Below are 17434 nucleotides of genomic sequence, written 5' to 3' on the forward strand. Positions count from 1 at the left end.
TATCGCTCACGCTTGACCGACCAGGCACAAGCTTCTTTGAGGAAAAATCAATTGCTGATGTAGGTCGCCATGTAACAGGGTTAGAGAAACACTTGGATGTTGACATGACAAAAGGAGATATATCGAGTGATGTGATTGGTTCGATTCATCCGGCGTCTCTTCGTGCTGGATTTGAGATTGTCAATATGGTGTAAATAGGGTAATTTCCTTTGGCTAAATTGACATGATTTGTGCTGTGTAGACATGTAGACATGTAGATACTGCTTGGGATTTACGTACATCAAGTACAAATATATTGATGGAATTATTTCTTTTCACATCCTTGTGTTTAGTTCCACAATAATATGAAGGACAACAATCATGACAATCAAACATACTGGTTGTTTTATATACATTTGATACTTTTGAAGATGTTAGAATTCAGTGAACTCTAATGTACATGCCTCTATTGAATTCAAAATTATGGAAAACCAGTTTTTTTTTACAAATGTAAAATCTACATTTTTATGTTTTTTATCTGATTAAAAGCAATTGAATAACAAACACAGAGGATGTTTTATGCATTTGTATTGATGTTTGAACAAATGTCTACTTTAAATGATTCGATGTTAGGGCAAATTTAAGAGTTTGAAAAAAGAATCTAATTGTTAACTTCAGGTCCAGACTTTTGGACCAAAAAATGGCGAACAATAAGGTTCACCTAAATGAAGACATGATTGGGAGGGTGTGTATTTGACGCTGTGCCAATAGCTGTGTTACTCCTGGCCAAACAGTGACCTCCAACAGTACACAGGACAATTATTAAGATATTTATTTATAATTTTCATGTCCAATTGTTATGAATGTTGTGAACAAGTGTTACATTTTGCACATACGTGGTGCGTGATCACCAAGCAATAGAGACAATAGCAGGTATTGTGTCGGTTTGTTGGGCTGGTGATATTTTGAAAGGATGACAGATAATCAGGTTCAATTTCAGAATTCTGCTTTCGTTTTGGTATTTATTACTTACAGAAACCGTCATAAAGAAGTCAGCATTATTGGGACTGAATATTGAATAAATGCTAACTTTATCATGTATATATCCATATGAAACAGGATTGCAGGAAATGAAATTAACTATATTTCTTTGTCAAAATGCCAAATAATGTTTAGCTGTTGTCCATGTACATATATCTGCATATTGTAGATATACCTGGGACCTGATACACCTGGTTTACCAATCCACCGACTCCCTAAAATTGAAGTGTGAACATACGAAATAACCCCCAAAATGGAAAGCAGTGTTGTCGTTTTCTGTCAAACAGAAATAAGTAAAATGTTTTTAAAAAAGAAATTAATTTAATGTCGCTATCAATATAAACAAATTAATTAGAATGCTCTACTTAAAACCTTTTGAGAATCGATCTGAAACCCCCAAATGGAAATCAGGGTTGTTGTTTTCTGTCAACCAGAAATAAGGAAAATGTTTTTTAAAAAAATCATTTAATGTCGCTATCAATATAAACAAATTATTTAGAATACTGTACTTTAAATCTGTTAAAAATCTATCTGAAAACTTCAAAACTCAATGTCTGAGGCCAGATTTCCATACTGAGAGTTGACACGGGTGGCCCAGTCGTCTAAGGCGCCGCGATTCGCTGTGCAGAGTTGCGTCCCTTGGGCACGCCAGAAACCTATGATTGTGGGTTCGAATCCCGGTTCGCCCCGATTATGTTTCTAGGTTTGTCAGCACCATACCCATGCTTGTGGGTTTCACAGAAGTGGTAAACGTCTGAGACCTGCATCACTCCTGGCTTTCCTCCCACATTAAGCTGACACGCTGTGATATAACTGGAATACTGTTAAAAGCGGCGTAAAACCCAACTCACTCACTCACTCACTGTATGTGTGCTGATGTGAACTGTTGGTAGGACTAGTGAGTGAGTGAGTGGGGGTCTCCTTCCACTTTCAGCAATATTCCAGCCATATCACAGTGAATACTTTTAACACAAGACTAGCTGAATAAATTATATACCCCAGCAGGACAACACAATGTGTTGGTGTTCTTGTTGGACTTGGCAGGAAGGGAATTTGCCACCACCATTAAAACTTGCTATGACCTCTACATTCCTTCACCTGTGCATTTCATTTCACACCTTAATGTGTCATTTTGTGTTTTGTTTGTTGTTTAACGTTGCACGGAGCAATATTCCAGCTGTATGATGGCAGTCTTTTAATAATCAAGTCAATTCTGTGATTGACATCATGAGCATCGATCCTCATATAATGACATGTATCAACCGACCCGTGAAGATTCCGGGGTAGAATAGGTCTTCAGCAACTCATACTTGCCGTAAATGGCTACTATGCTTGTCATAAAAGGCGACTATTGGGATCGGGTGGTCAGTCTCGCTGACTTGGTTGATACATGTCATCGATCCCAATTGCGTGGATCATTCCTCATGATGCGAATCACTGGATTGTCTGGTCCAGACTCGATTATTTTACAGACTGCCGTCATATAGCTTGAATATCGCTGAGTGCGGCGTTAAACAACAAACAAACAAACAAACAAAACATGTATCAACCAAGTCAGTGAGCCTGACCACCCAATCGCGTTAGTCACCTCTTACGACAAGCATAGTCGCCTTTTACAGCAAGCAAAACACAGGTTGCTGAAAATCTATTCTAAGCCGGATCTTCACATGTGTCAATGTATCAAGCTAGACTCAAATGTATGTGCGTACAAAAAAAGAGTGATTGAACACGTTCACACAGTAATGGAGTAATGGATAGAAGGCCAATGTGAGTTAGTAGTTTTAGTTATATTCTTTTTGTTAAAATAAAAACTGAAGATGAAATGTACTCCAATAACTATTAAATCTTATGGATATTCACTTTCACATGTGATTTAGCAGCCATATTGAACATTTCTGGATCACACGAATCCCTCATGTTGTATCAACAGCTTTGTGGAGTGAACTATAGTAATGACATTCATTCCTTCCACCATGCTATATTAAGTACAAGCCAAAAGGTTAGTTGCCCTCGCTTGAGCAATCTCAAATTGTTATATGTCTATTTGAGCCCCCATTAGGTATTGATAGGACCGGGGGCCATGCTGGTGGCCTTCAGCAACTGGTCAGTGTGTCCTGTGGGCAGGCGGGTGTCCTGTGTTAGGAGGCAGTGGCCATCCCAGGATTGATAGCAGGAGTTGGTGTAATGGCCGACTTACTGCCATCACTAAACACGAAGAGAGGGAGGGACCTGTGAAAGTACGCAGTGACATCGTACATGACTGGTTCCTTTGTAAACTGATGAACAGTATAACTATAAAGTGGCAGTGTGTCTCACTTTTATGAAAGAAGAAAATACTTGTACTCTTTTATATTGTATGAATTCTTTTACAGTGAAATCACTTTTGTCTGGACAGTACCGAGTTAAATCCCTTCCAGGGTACCAAGTGAATTCATCCAGATTAAGAAAAAGTCCTGAATGTCTATCCCTAAACTAACATCTAGTCTCTGAAATGAACATATCGTACAGAAAAAAACAGTTGTTCAATTATCATGATAAAAATATAATAAAAAGGAGCCCAGAGACTCTCTTCATTTGATACTGCAGTAATCTAGACTTGCCAAACACTATAGGCTTGCACTGTATTTGATATATTTGTATCAGGGTCTGTACGACAGACTAGTCTATCCTATGTGTAATGCCCTGTGAATATAGATGCTATTTGTCTGGATTGCCTGGCTACAAGATTAACAGGGGACTTATTAAGTTACACTGTATTACAATAAACATTTTGTTTGAATGTTTTTTCAAAATTTGCACATGTGCACATTAGCAATTTGATTGTATTAACTTGCATTCCCCTAAGGCAGCAGTTCAAAAGTTTGATGTTGGCTACAAATCTTAGTTCATTAAGCATGTTATGTTTTAGAGGTAAGGGTTCACAGGTGTGAAAGTGTTCCATCCAGCAAAATATTCAGGAAAAAGGAAGAAAGTTGGTCCACATCGGAATTATTTTAGCTATTGATGTTAAGCATGTTAAATGAACTAAGTCAGCTCAGTGGGTAGTGCTATTACTTAGCAATCATTACTGGGTTTGATTCCCCAGTAGGTTTTGGGTTTTGATAAATCATGGTGTGCCATGGTTTATTAGAGCTTAAAAAAGGCTAGGAGTAGATATAAACCTATGTATGTTAATTATGGTATAAAATAAGACAACAAAGTTGGCTACTGGACTTTTATTGTTACCTTAGAACTTATAGAAGTCTTCTAGTTCATCACATTCCATAAAACCTTCAAGAAAAACTATATAAGTCATATGTTTGACATCATGACCAGTTGTATATTTGATGTGGCTGTATTTAATTGTTAAATAAACAAGTAGGAAGGGTATAAAAGATAAAAGAAATTTGATACTTTTGTCACTGGGAAGGTTGAAGTACATTCACAATCGGCTTCAGCACATTGCTTGTCACAGGACAGGTGGTTGGGGCTGCTCACAAAAGATGAAGGTATTTGTGGGATCAGGTTCCCCTGTACCGGGTAGAGGTGACAGTTGGGTGTGTTCTTGTCACACAAGGTGGGACAACTCCAGAGGTGGCCACCATTGAGACATATCCCACTCTATACACCACGCCGTGCCTGGGAATAATAAACCATCATCATAATTGCCTGATTTGTAGGTTAGCTATCTAAGATGTTCATAACTGTATCTGTACCGGTACTCTTTATTAGGTGTGAGGCTGCAGTATGAGTCTGGATCTAGTTCCTATAAACCATGGTAGACTGAATGAAATTGAAAATATAGTTTACTGTGACAGTTATTCTTCCTTGTTGTTTCCGGTTACCGGCATGACCGTGACAGTCCTCCATGTTAACTGTGTACATACGATGGTAAAGATACACCCAGGTTAATGGAGTGTATTCAAATCGTGATACTCTTTGCATGACAGACTGCCTCCATTGGTCTGGTGATAGAGCTATAATAGTGCAATAAGCTTGGAACATGATGACATTTATAATGATTTTACTTCACCTCACCTCACCTCACCTCACCTCACCTCACCTCACCTCACCTCACCTCACCCCACCTCACCTCACCTCACCTCAGTTCACCTCACTTTTTTACATCAAGGATAAATGCACAGCTAAAATAATCAAAGAGTGTATTTCTCCTATAACAAACTAATTGATATGACAAAACATGTTAAGATGTTAAGATGGGAACTATGACAGCTTTCCAAATGGAGCTAGCAAGGTTCCTTGGTGACGTGAAAGTTACAACAAACTAAGTTGAAGGAAAAAAGACATACCAGTACATGCCTTACTGTAGGTGATGAAATGCTGTCATCCTACATAAAACTGAAAAAAATAAATGATGAAACATGGTTTATGTGAAAATATTGTTGGTATCAGGTGTCAGTTATTTAGAAATAAATTGCAAGTGATAGAATTCTTTGCTTGTGTTATTGTGTGAATTATGTTAGTGAGTTGTATATTTTCTCTATTTAGTGATCAAATTAGCACACTTATGTATTCATTAATAATGAACAGCCACCTTCAGCCACTGAAATTTTGTCGCCCAATTCAAATCTTCTTGCTCCTTCAGAAAAGGCATTTATGTGTTACAACTTTACGTTTTATTTTTACCACTTGTCCAATATTGATATCTTATCATTGCAGCGAGGAAAACCATGACGTGAAGGAAGGAATGGTCTGTATCTGGCAAGGTTACATGGGTGACCTTGGGATCAGAACATACCCTGTGTTCTCCACCAAGAAGGTCAAGAAGGTCGCTGTGGGAGGCAACCACCTCCTCTTTCTCACGGCTGACCTTGAGGTTTACAGTTGTGGGCAGAATGGTCATGGTCAGCTTGGTCATGGTGACCTTGATGGTGAAGTCACGGAACCAAAGGTCATCAAGGAGCTATCAGGTAATAGTAATGGTTAATCATGAAACTATGAAATGAAAGACATTCATGTCTTTCCTAATTGTAATTTTTCAATGGTAACTGAACTGAGAAAGAATTGTGAAAATTTGTAAAAAAAAGGTCTTTTAGAGTTCACTGACCAACTGCTGACCTTGTTATTCATATAGTCATAGAAGGTAATCTTGTCTTGAGCAGGAACTCCATGAACCATGCTTACTCTTTGAGCAAATACTACAACCATTGATCTTAAACCCCTGTGAACATGATTTTAGCCGCTGATATTACATCTTAAGACAGCACTATACCTGTATGTATGGGGCCTTGTGGGGCATCCACGTTAGAATATGTCCATAGCAACCTATGATGGTCCTAAGAGGCGACCAAATGGAAAGCCAAAACAATGCACTTGGACCCTGACTGGGCTTTCTTCTAACATAAGCGGCGGTGGGGGTTCTAGTGTTTGCTCGTCACTCTGAAGGCCCTGGTTCAATTCCACACATGGATACAATGTGTCAAGCCCAGTTATGGTGTCCCCTACCATGATATTGCTGGAATATTGCTCATTCTATCATCTAACATAACATTAATGCTGTTATATTACTGAACTACTGTTTACAATGCATTAATAAAACTCATTTACTCACTCTTCACTCTCTTTAAAATCAGATCTTAGTTCTTGCTATCGCTAAACAAAGATCTGAGGACATCCCATTACAGGTCATGTCAGAACGACCAATCAAATCGTCGCTTACAAGATCATGAAGGTGACAGTCGGAATGTATATTCTTATCCTGAAACCTCGAAAACGTTAACACAGGGTATTCCGAACGACAGCTATGGCTCGTACGACTGATTCCGTGAAAATTATCGTCTATCTGTCGGTTCCGCGGGATAAACATTTGAATGGAGGACGCGCTGCACAGTACGTAGGAACCACTGCCATACACTCTCAACCATATATTAGACATTCTGGAATGTTCGTTTGTCTAGTTTTCAAAATAGTAATCGAGAACTGTGACAATATATTTTTCAAGCGTAGACTGAAATGGAATTCGCTAGGTTTAAATGAGCGCTTGAGAGAGCTGCTTTCTAATTGGCTGATGTCATTTCAGTGGTCAGTCAAAGTTCGAGAAAGGTCGTCCTGACGTGGCCCGTAATGGGATGTCCTCAGATCTTTGTTTAGCGGCTAGCGGCAGCGAGAACATAGATCTGATTTGAATGAGTTTGCACACTCTTAGGTCTTGAGTTTTAGTGCCCAGTATATTGCATTAATAAACACAAACACTGTGGATAAATAATACTAGTAATAAACACAGCACACAGGTCACAAATCAGGTGAAGTTAAGCAACGATGGTCTAGGAGAGTAGTTGGTTGGGAGACTGGCAGCTTGACACACCGGCAGCTTGACTTCTGAGAGTTACTAGGACTTCAGTCCTGTCCCACACTGAAGCACATGTAGCACATGTTGCTCATGTGTTGTCACCATAAGCACGTGACTTTGAGCGAAGTGGGCCTCTGTTCACCCAGCAGTAAAAATGGGTACCCGGTGGGATGAGATGGAAATATGACTGTTAACCCTCTAATACCTGACAATTCATCTTTGGTTGTATACTCCCCAGGGAGCTGAAAATGAAAATCGAGTGCACACTGAATAAGTGCCTGGCGTAATAATGTAGTGCTTTGAGCATGCACTATGTGTATGGAGGCTGGCGCAATATAAGTCCCCTACGTTACATTTAACATATGTGTGTTTCTTTCAGATAAGGATGTAGTGGACATAGAGTGTGGAAAGAACCATAGTGCAGCAGTCACTGCAAGTGGCCAAATCTACTGCTGGGGTCAGGCTAGTCATGGACAGTGTGCTGTGTCAAATACTGCAAAAGTTACCTCACCTCGTCAAACAATCATCATAGATGAATCCAAGTGTTGTGAGCATGGTATACCTTTAGCCGAGGGTCATGTGACTGTTGCCATGGTAAGCTGTGGGGCGGAACACACTGTTGCATTATCTACATCAGGGGATGTTTGGGTGTGGGGAAGTGGTATTCAGCTAGGACTAGGGGAGGTAACTCAGTCGGATGTGCCAAAGAGGGTTGAGATCTTAAGGGAGAAAACTGTGTTATCTGTGTGTTGTGGTGACTTCCATACTCTGGCACTGGTGGAGAAGTCAGAGAAAGATGGTGTGAGGAGGAGAAAGAAGGGACAAGAAGCAACAGAAATCCAAACTCAGAAGTATTTCCCACCTTTGTGTAAGAAATGCAATAAGGAGATTTACACATACACAGACACTAATGACACATGTATCATAGACTCGGAGCATCTGTGTCGAGAAAGCTCTGAGGAGACATGCCGGAGCAACACCTCTAGTCTTGTGACAGGGACAGACATCGGGAGCTCTATCAGCTCCTGTACAGACATCCAGAGTCCAGAAGATGCACAGAACACAGGCCACACTGCCAGCCAGGAGTCCATACATTCAGAAAAGGAGTTAGATGTGAGCATGGACTCTAGAGACACCGTCGTAGAAGCCTCGGGGCATTCTTGCGATGCTCTAGATGAACTTGATCATGATCTTCCAGAAGGTGGAGAAGCTGTTGGTGGGAGGAGTAGATCTGCAATCAAAGATGATGTGAGGCAAGAGAGGGCTGATAGTGAAAACAGGGAAGATGTCAAGGTAGCTAAAGTTTCTACTTTGTCCCTTGATGGACAGCCTCAAACCCAAGCGGCTGAAGTTGAACAGATAACAGAATCTATATCTGATGTTGATGCCAAGGCATCAGTAGAGTCGGACTCTGGTAAGGATACTGGTAAAGAAACTTGTAAGGGTACTGATGAAGAGAAGAAAACTGGCGCTACCAATCCTGTGAACAGAGATGAGGAGGTTGTGTGGAGACGTGCTATCTCCCTTGAGGAGGAGAGGCAGAGGGAGCAGGATCTCTCTGAGGAATATACCAGACTACAGAGATCCAAGAGCTACCTAGATGAGAGAGAAGCCAGGGAATACTTAGCCAAACAGTTTGAGGATGATAAAACAGAAAAAGATGCTTCACCTAGTCAAGGATTTCAAATTCGCTCAACAATTCAAAACCTTATCCCATACCCTTCAAACATGATGGAATCTGTGAAAACAATGACATCCAAAGCTTTGACAAATATGCAGACAATTGCAGAGAATCTTCCATTTGTGTCTGGACCAAATACCGATCTGGGCAATGTTTCTGCAGATGCTGATACTATCACTGGAGTTGCTGAAACTGAAATGAGTGTACAGGAGAAGGCGATGGTGACGAGTAACAGCAGTCTGGAGATTTCCAGTCCCGGACGTGAAGAGATGCAAGAGTCCAGCTTCATCGAGATGCTGAACCAGGACATAAGTTTTCTCTCACCGGACTCTGCCAATTCTACACCGGTGCGAGAGCAAACTCCAGAGGAGGAGGAGGAAGTACAAGCTAACAGGAAATCCAAGTCAGTGAGGACTCTCTGGGCTAAGGAGGACCAGCTAGACAAACGATTGTCTCAAGACTCGCTAAAAGGTAAGAGTCTTCCTTCATGGGAATAGACTTTATATTTGAAATAAATGTTCAAACATGTAGCTTGTAATGTTACTGATAGGATGTATTATGATACTAGAATTATTTGTGATTGTGTGGAAGAAGTGTCAACTAGCCATGCAACACATTGCAAGTTAATGTTAAGTTTGGAAATGTCATTTCGTTTTTAAAGTTATTGGGCAGAAAACTATTTGCTGGGCTCTGTTAAGTAACCAAAACCTTTGCACAACCTAGGTGCTACAAGATGGGCAGGACAAGCTCACCCCATCATGATGACTTGGTGTCATCATGAATGTAGGTTTCTGTGAATTAGTTGCTATTAAGCTGAGACTCTTTTCATTTGACTGAGAAAATAGTAGGAACACCCTGTAGGCTTTTACGATTTTATTTCCTCATGGCACCTTTATGGTGTTCTCCTCATGCTTGTCACCTTGCAATAGTCCATATTTAGGTCTGCAAGACACAGGACACTCTCTCCGGCTTTTGTCATGTCCACCAATCTCTTGACTCCCATTATCTGTCAGTAATGAGCTGGTAATCAGAGGATGCAGATTTCATTAACTTATGGTGATGTTGCCATGACATTCGGAACTGTGGGTACATTTTCATATCTAGACCACTTCATGATGCCAGCATGTCCTGTAGCGTGTCCTTTGTTCAATAAAAAAACAAAATCCAGTTTTATTCTGGATGCATAACGAACATTTGATTGATGATGTTTTGTTGAGTGAGTATGTCCTGGCTTGTAGGGTCCGACAGTTCTGTGTCTGTGGAGGCCATTCCGAAGGTGTCGCTGGACACAGAGGTTTGGTCATGGGGTCAGAACAGCAAGGGTCAACTTGGCCAAGGAGACCAGGTGAACAGGTAGGGAACAATATGAGCATGGTGGACAGGTAGAGAACACCCTGGCAGACATGGTGAACAGCCTCTTTGGAAAGTCAAGTACCTGGCACATGCTTGTCTTAAGAGCTTACTAAAATGAGGAAGCTATGACTTAGGTGATTGAGTGTCCTCAAACTGCTGTGACATGGATGATCATGCTTTCAGTCACTGGTTTGTCTGGTCCAGAGCTTATTGTATACAGTGTGCTGTAATATAGTTGGAACATGGATGACTGTGACATTTATCTATATTTACTTATGAGACATGGGCCCACTTGCACAGAGCGATCTTTTGATCTATTGTATGCCTATGTTAAAGTATGGGAGTTACAACCATCTTAGCGCTAAGATCGCTTTGTGCAAGTGGGCCCATATGGAGGTGTGACCATGAACTTGGTGGTAGAGAACGCTCAGTGTACAAGACTTGGTGTGGATCTGGGAACCTCAAACATTGGCTCCGAGCTTTCTTTTTATGTGTCTAAGGTGATATCAGATATTAGACTTAACTATTCCTGCAAAACTATCAGTACACTTAAAGAAAGCAGTTAAACATAATCATCATACATACTTGTTTATGTATCTCATGAATATCACTTAATTTGCACTAATTTGGAACAGTTCTATTTTATGGGTGGAGTGGAGTTTAGTTAACAAGGAAATGAGCTGCTTACTAGTATTATAAATTCTGTTTGAAGAAGACTTTAAAAAAAATGAGTTTCTTTTTGTCAATTTTGTTCCAGAACAAAGCCATGTTGTGTGAAGATGTTCAGCTCCAGATGTGTCCTGAAACTGACCGCTGGCGCCAACCATAGCCTGGCCTTGACCTCTGTAGCTCAAGTGAGCGCACCGTGTGTATGGAGCGGGTGTCTGGATGGTCTGAGTGCAAGTTGTGTGTGTGATGTGGGTGGTTTGTGTGACATGGGTGGTTTGTGTGACATGGGTGGTTTGTGGTGTGTGTGTACATCTGTCACTGCTGCCTTGGCTCCGTCTATCTTGTTCACTCTTGTCAACTGCACAACACATTTCTTGTCACCAGTCTAAAGATATTCTATAACTATACGCACCTGTAACTCAGGGACCAGAAATAGTCAAATCAGACAAGTGGCCGTTTCCATTTGTCTAGGAATATTCTCCCACACATATTAATTGAAATATGTAAGTTTAAGAATATTTAAAGGTAGCATTGGGCATATGTGGGGTCAGCTGTCTCCTGATGTCTAAAAAGTTTTTAAAAAAACATGTTTCTGATGAGAAAGTTCTTGAATTCCAGAAATGATGGTAGTTAGTCTGATTCTGTTTTTCGTATGTAGTCCAAACACAAACCTTTCTACATGTTCTAGTTTTACCATTGTCAGCTAGTGATCTTTGATGTGGGATAGTTCTATAGAAGTTGTTACACTGGCAGCTCCACATTAGAGATTTACTTGTTCATGGAAGAGAATCATCTTTCACATGATGGTAGATCTTTTCTAGGGCAGTTTTGTCGAAGTGAAGATGCTGGCAAATGGCCGCCATGTAGAACAGTAGGCAGATCTGACCTATCCTTCAATTAGTTTATGGTTATAACATGGTAATGCAATATGGAAATAGATTATGAACAATATTTGCTTAATGATATGGTGGTATATTTTACTTTTGGTCAGAGACATTATATAATATGACATTTTTCCAGCAATTTTTGAAATGGTGAAGATGAATAAAATCAAGGACAGGTGTGCCAGACGCTATTGTTGTGTAGCTTGATGTTGGAAGCTGTTGTACCCGTTGCAGGTGTACTCCTGGGGGCAGAATGCCTACGGTCAGCTTGGTCACAACGAGAATGAAGCATCTCCTAACAGAGTAAAGGTAGGATTGTAATTCATATTCAGACAAAGCTTATCTCTTGTTTTAGGGTCCTGCCAACCAAATATTTGTTAAATAGGAAAGAAAATTTTAAGGGTTCTCTTCTTTCTTCCTGACTTTGAAGTCATAATTCTTTTTAAATTAAATCAATATGGGATTGGAAGTAACTTTTAACATATATCTTCTTGCAGTTCATGCGAGGATATTATGTGTGGGACATTGCGGCTGGCGACGCCCACTCTCTCTTTCTCACTGACAGCTCGGGAATGAAGCCAGATGTTTTCTATTGTGGGAAACAACCTTCGTAAGTAACCAATATATTTCCTATTGCAAATCAGTGGGACTAAGAGACCACACATACAATCTGAAATTGGAGAACTGGAAATTTCATTTTCATTAGTTTTTGTTACCCAAACCATTAATTTCTTTACTGTTTTGGGGAGCCTTACCTGACAAGTTTAAAACATATTTTCTTAAAAGGCAATCTGAAAATAATTTTAGGTGCACGGGAGCCACAATTCGCAGTGCAGAGTTGCGTCCCTTGGCGTGCCAGAAACCTATGATTGTGGGTTCAAATCCCGGTTCACCCAAATTATGTTTCTAGGTTTGTCAGCACCATACCTGTGCTCGTGGGTTTCACCAAAGTGGTAAACGTCTAAGACCTGCATCACTTCGGGCTTTCCTCCCACATTAAGCTGACACGCCGCGATAGACCTGCATAACTTCAGGGGCCTTCTTCCAACATTAGCTGACACACCGTCATAGAACTGGAAAAATGTTCAAAGCAGTGTTAAACCCAACTCACTCCCAAAATAAGTTGTGTTAAATGTAAAATAAGCAACTCAGGGCAGAAAATTGTGTGACATTTGACCACCAGGGTCTTGCAGCACTATGACAATTGCGTCTCCCCTACGAGAGCATAGGCTTATGAAGTTGTAGCCCGAAGAATGATCTGTGAAGTGGCGTCAAGGTAACCCTTGATCTGAATAACTCTCATTCTGTCTACAGAGCGGATGTATATGCAACTGTCAACAAAACACCAGTGCCTAATGCCCTCAGTCTACTCAAGAAAGTAAGTGCAAAGACATGGGTCGCCAGTAATAGTGGTTCATCAAGATGATAAAAACAAGTCACATATTACATAGACTAAAACATTAATATCAGAGCATATATATTATGAAGTCAGTTGATCAACTCATTGTATCGTTTGCTGTATTGTATTTTGTACTCTTTTCAGACTGGTTGGTTAAAGAGCCTGTCATCTAGGGGAAACAACTGTGCCTGCCTGTTGTCTGACCCGGCGGTAGCTCTCCCTGCTCTGTATGAACTGGCTGCTATTCAGAGAGGGTTTTACTATCACCTGAACAGAATCAAGATGGACCTGCTGAAACCCCTCAGCAGTCATGGTAAAACACTTAGAAATATAGAAATGTCAGAATGTGTGTCACACAATAACAAGGAACAATCAGCCCAATATCAACGTGTATTGGGGCCGTTCGGGTAGCCTGGTGGTTAAAGCGTTCGCTCGTCACGCCGAAGACTCGGGTTCGATTCCCGACATGGGTACAATGTGTGAGGCCCATTTCTGGTGTCCCCCGCCGTGATATTGCTGGAATATTGCTAAAAGTGGCGTAAAACCAAACTCACTCACTCACTCACTCAACGTGTATAAGTCCCTATCAATCACTGTCGAAAACAGAACACTTAGGATACATGACTTTATTCTTAACAGTCGCGCTAGCTTTATTAATTGCTGGTAATGTGTTTGAATCTGTGGTCTGTCATATCATAGTGACACCTTAACATTGAGCTTTCTCCACATATAAGCTGCTCTATAACTGATATATTTTATTCGAAGCTGTGTTAAAGCAAACTCACTCACCACTTGGTATCACTGTTGGGTTTTATTAAGCTAACCTGATATAAAGGAACCATGGGATTCCATTTTAGAATTTGTCCCTAGCAGGGGGTGAGTGAGTGTTTTGATGCCGCTTTTAGCAATATTACAGCAATATCATGGCAGGGAACACCAAAAAATGGGCTTCACACATTGTATCCATGTAGGGAATCAAACTCGGGTTTTCGGCGTGATGAGCCAATGCTTTAACCACTAGGTTTCCCCACCACTCCGAGGGTCCCTATAGCAACCAAAGCTGGTTGTGAGAGGTGACTTAATGAATCTGGTCACGGTTGTAAGTGTGTCCTCCTACCCAGAGAGTGTGGATTGTTGCTCAAAATATCAATCACTGGACTTGATTATTTACAGGCTGTCATAATTTAGCTGGAATATTGCTAAGTGTTGGCTTTGAACAACAACAAATATGATGTAACTGAAATGCTGTAATAGTTGGTTTGACCTAACTGAGTGACTTGTGTTCCCCCAGTCTTCTACACCAGTCTGGACGTGTTCCCCTACAAGTCCACACTGCAGAACCTGCTGGCCTCCTTCTACGTCCTCACGAGGAATGTAAGTTCTCCGTTAGCTCATTCATATATATTCAGGGTTTGATACTCCGTGTAGTTTGGTGTGATTCACAAGATAGATTTAGGTATTCAGAAATGAAAAGGATGTCAATCTTAATGAAAAGGAGGGGGGCAAACTTTCAATATTTCAATGATGTATCAAGATTATTCTTCTACTTGCCACAAATTCCAAAGGACACCTAAGCCTAACCATCTTTTTGAGTGGCTGTGGCACATTTGTACAAAATACATATCTATCCCTGCTCTTGGGGAGAAACTCAAATGTACAGAACAGTCATCCCTATTCTCTCGGCTTCTTACGAGAGCCACAAAAGTCTTTTGTTTCTCATTGCTGTCCACATCAGTCTGTTTGTAGCAGAAATGTGTGTCCGAAATAACTGCCTGCCTGCCTGCCCGTGTCTGGTAACTTTTCTGTCCACTACATGAAATTTTCCTCCACCTGTCCAACTGTCTGGCAGATGAATTTAAGACTACTTACATATTCAGTTTTTACAGTCATCATCTGGTCTGTCTGTCCGTATTTCATTTCCAGCGCATAACTTGAAAACCATGAAAGATTTGTCTCAAATTTTTTTCTTCAAATTTTCAATATTTATTATGTCTGAACTCTGAATGAGGGCAGTAGACTAACATCTAGTCTCTGAAATGAACATATTGTACTTAAAAAACAGTTGTCTTGATAAAAATATAATAAAAAGGAGCCCAGTGACTCTCTTCATTTTCCTGATACTGCAGTGATCTAGACTTGCCAAACATTATAGACTTGCATGGGCTGTATTTGATATATATTTGTATCAGGGTCTGTAAGACAGACTGTGCAGGCAGGTAACTTTAAAGATGGGCAGGCAACACTTATGGGTCACCTGCCCAACTGTCTTGCTGGGCTTTACAATAATATTTGAAACTGTTTGTAGCATCACAGTACGTAACAAGAGTAAAAACATAACTTCAGTAACCATGGTTTTCAAAGGGGCACAGATAACCTTGTGTTTGAAGGTACTTTGTCTTTCTCTGTGGAGTTGCTTTCCTTTGCTGTGTCAGTATTTGCCTAAATATTGTATACTGGTAGTAAGCTTCAGCTGAAGAACATGTACTGTGTCTGTGTAGGTGGGAGAGCAAATAGGCGAGATGACAGTGATGATACGAGAGGGGCTGAAACTCACTGAAGCCAGCCAGTTCAAGAACTACAGTGAACCAATCAACATGACTCAGAGATACTCACGATTCCTTGCAGACTTTATCGCTGTTGGAGGATTCGAATTCTGTGCTAAAAATGGAAGGTTTGTTGAAATCATCATTTATGATGTCTATGGAAGGTTTACTTTATAAACCAGATCAAGAACTAGATTACTGAGTATTGTACTGACAAGGGTTATGGTTGCCCGACTGGAGATCCTGAAAGTGAAACCTTTTGGGCAGTCCAAGGCACAATAGGTAATGAAAACATTAAAGCAGATTGCCTAGATACATTATTTGCTATTTTTATTCAGGACATGGAAGCTGACATATATATTTTCTTTCAAAGCCGACACATTTATTGAGTTGCTGGAAAAATAATAAAGAATGTTGGCAATCAAGTACGGTTTGGGCTGTAATGAGAAAATCGCAGAAAGGTATGCTGGAATGACTATCCAATAGTACCACAAGAATCTGGGCCCCACTTCACAAAGCGACCTTGGCGTTAAGGTGGTCGTAACTCCTATACTTTGACATTGACTTACAACAGTCGTATCGTCGCATTGTGAAACGGACCCCTGGAGTTACTGTTACACTAATTAAAATCACAGAACATTCAACCTCAACCACTACCTGGCATGTTACTTGTTTCCTTTCTGCAGTGCCTTTTTTGAGAAGATTCAGGGCAAGTTCCTGGACTTGATCCTGGAGAAGAAGGTAGACAAGTCTCTGTGGGCCCCCAACTTCCGCAAGGTCATGATGTTCCCCCTCCAGAGACTGAAGGACTTCTGTAGACACCTCTCCAAACTCACGGACTCTCTCCAGCAGGTAGGTCAGAGTCTCTCCAGTAGGTAGGTCAGACTGTCTCCAGCAGGTAGGTCAGACTCTCTCCAGCAGGTAGGTCAGACTCTCTCCAGCAGGTAGGTCAGACTCTCTACAGCAGGTATATATTTGACTCTCTCCAGCCGGTATATATCTGACTCTCCAGCAGGTATTCCTCAACAGCTATGACTCTAATAATCTTCTGTCTGAAGGTTCCTTATCAGGATTCCTTGTAAACAAGCAGGATAAGTTCACTTATGACACTGTTTTCTGTTTCTAGGACACTGTGACACACAAACTGCTGAAGAAGTCTGTGTTAAACTGGGAAAGTCTCAAGATGACAACTTTGAATGAGATTGTCATCGCTGACCAGACCAAGGCATTCTGGGAAGGGTGTAATCAAAAATTGGCGGTATGTGTAGAATCACACTGCTCACATAGTAGCAAATTATGCTCCTTTGCGAATCATATCATCTAAAAAAACATCCTTCAGGCTGAAAAAATAAATTGGTTCTCAGGCAATAGCTTTTGAAAATATTGTGCGGGCAGGGAGGTTGTGTGTCGTCTTATACACAGGGTTGAGTTTTTTATGGTTTTCCTCCGCAACACAAAGACATTACTGTGAGCACGTAACACCGGACATACCATGTACTGAAATACGTCTGGTTGTAAAAAGAGTTCATAATATAACTCGACTTATGTTTGTCATCTATTTTATTAGTTTTATTCAACATGTAATTCAATATTGTT

The 17434-nt window shown here is 40.6% G+C and overlaps 1 protein-coding gene across 3 annotated transcripts in view; it reads left to right on the plus strand.

The window, feature by feature from the left end:
- LOC139465705 (alsin-like) overlaps positions 1–17434 on the plus strand; it is a 90114-nt gene that overhangs the window by 49699 nt on the left and 22981 nt on the right. The window contains exons 1-13 of one of the 3 annotated variants that reach the window (XM_071247512.1): positions 40–199; positions 5680–5930; positions 7689–9461; positions 10229–10343; positions 11101–11197; positions 12131–12205; positions 12394–12506; positions 13211–13274; positions 13440–13608; positions 14587–14669; positions 15794–15966; positions 16525–16690; positions 16965–17096. In XM_071247512.1, coding sequence (XP_071103613.1) covers positions 5708–5930; positions 7689–9461; positions 10229–10343; positions 11101–11197; positions 12131–12205; positions 12394–12506; positions 13211–13274; positions 13440–13608; positions 14587–14669; positions 15794–15966; positions 16525–16690; positions 16965–17096 — 3183 coding nt within the window. In that variant the 5' untranslated portion in view covers positions 40–199; positions 5680–5707. Of the gene's footprint in view, positions 1–39; positions 200–2699; positions 2788–5679; positions 5931–7688; positions 9462–10228; positions 10344–11100; positions 11198–12130; positions 12206–12393; positions 12507–13210; positions 13275–13439; positions 13609–14586; positions 14670–15793; positions 15967–16524; positions 16691–16964; positions 17097–17434 lie in introns of those variants that run through there. The other 2 variants (XM_071247511.1, XM_071247509.1) reach the window with 2 other exon arrangements.

This window comes from Haliotis cracherodii, unplaced genomic scaffold, assembly GCF_022045235.1.
Source record: "Haliotis cracherodii isolate W230 unplaced genomic scaffold, xgHalCrac1.p SCAF_18, whole genome shotgun sequence".
NCBI lineage: Eukaryota > Metazoa > Mollusca > Gastropoda > Lepetellida > Haliotidae > Haliotis > Haliotis cracherodii.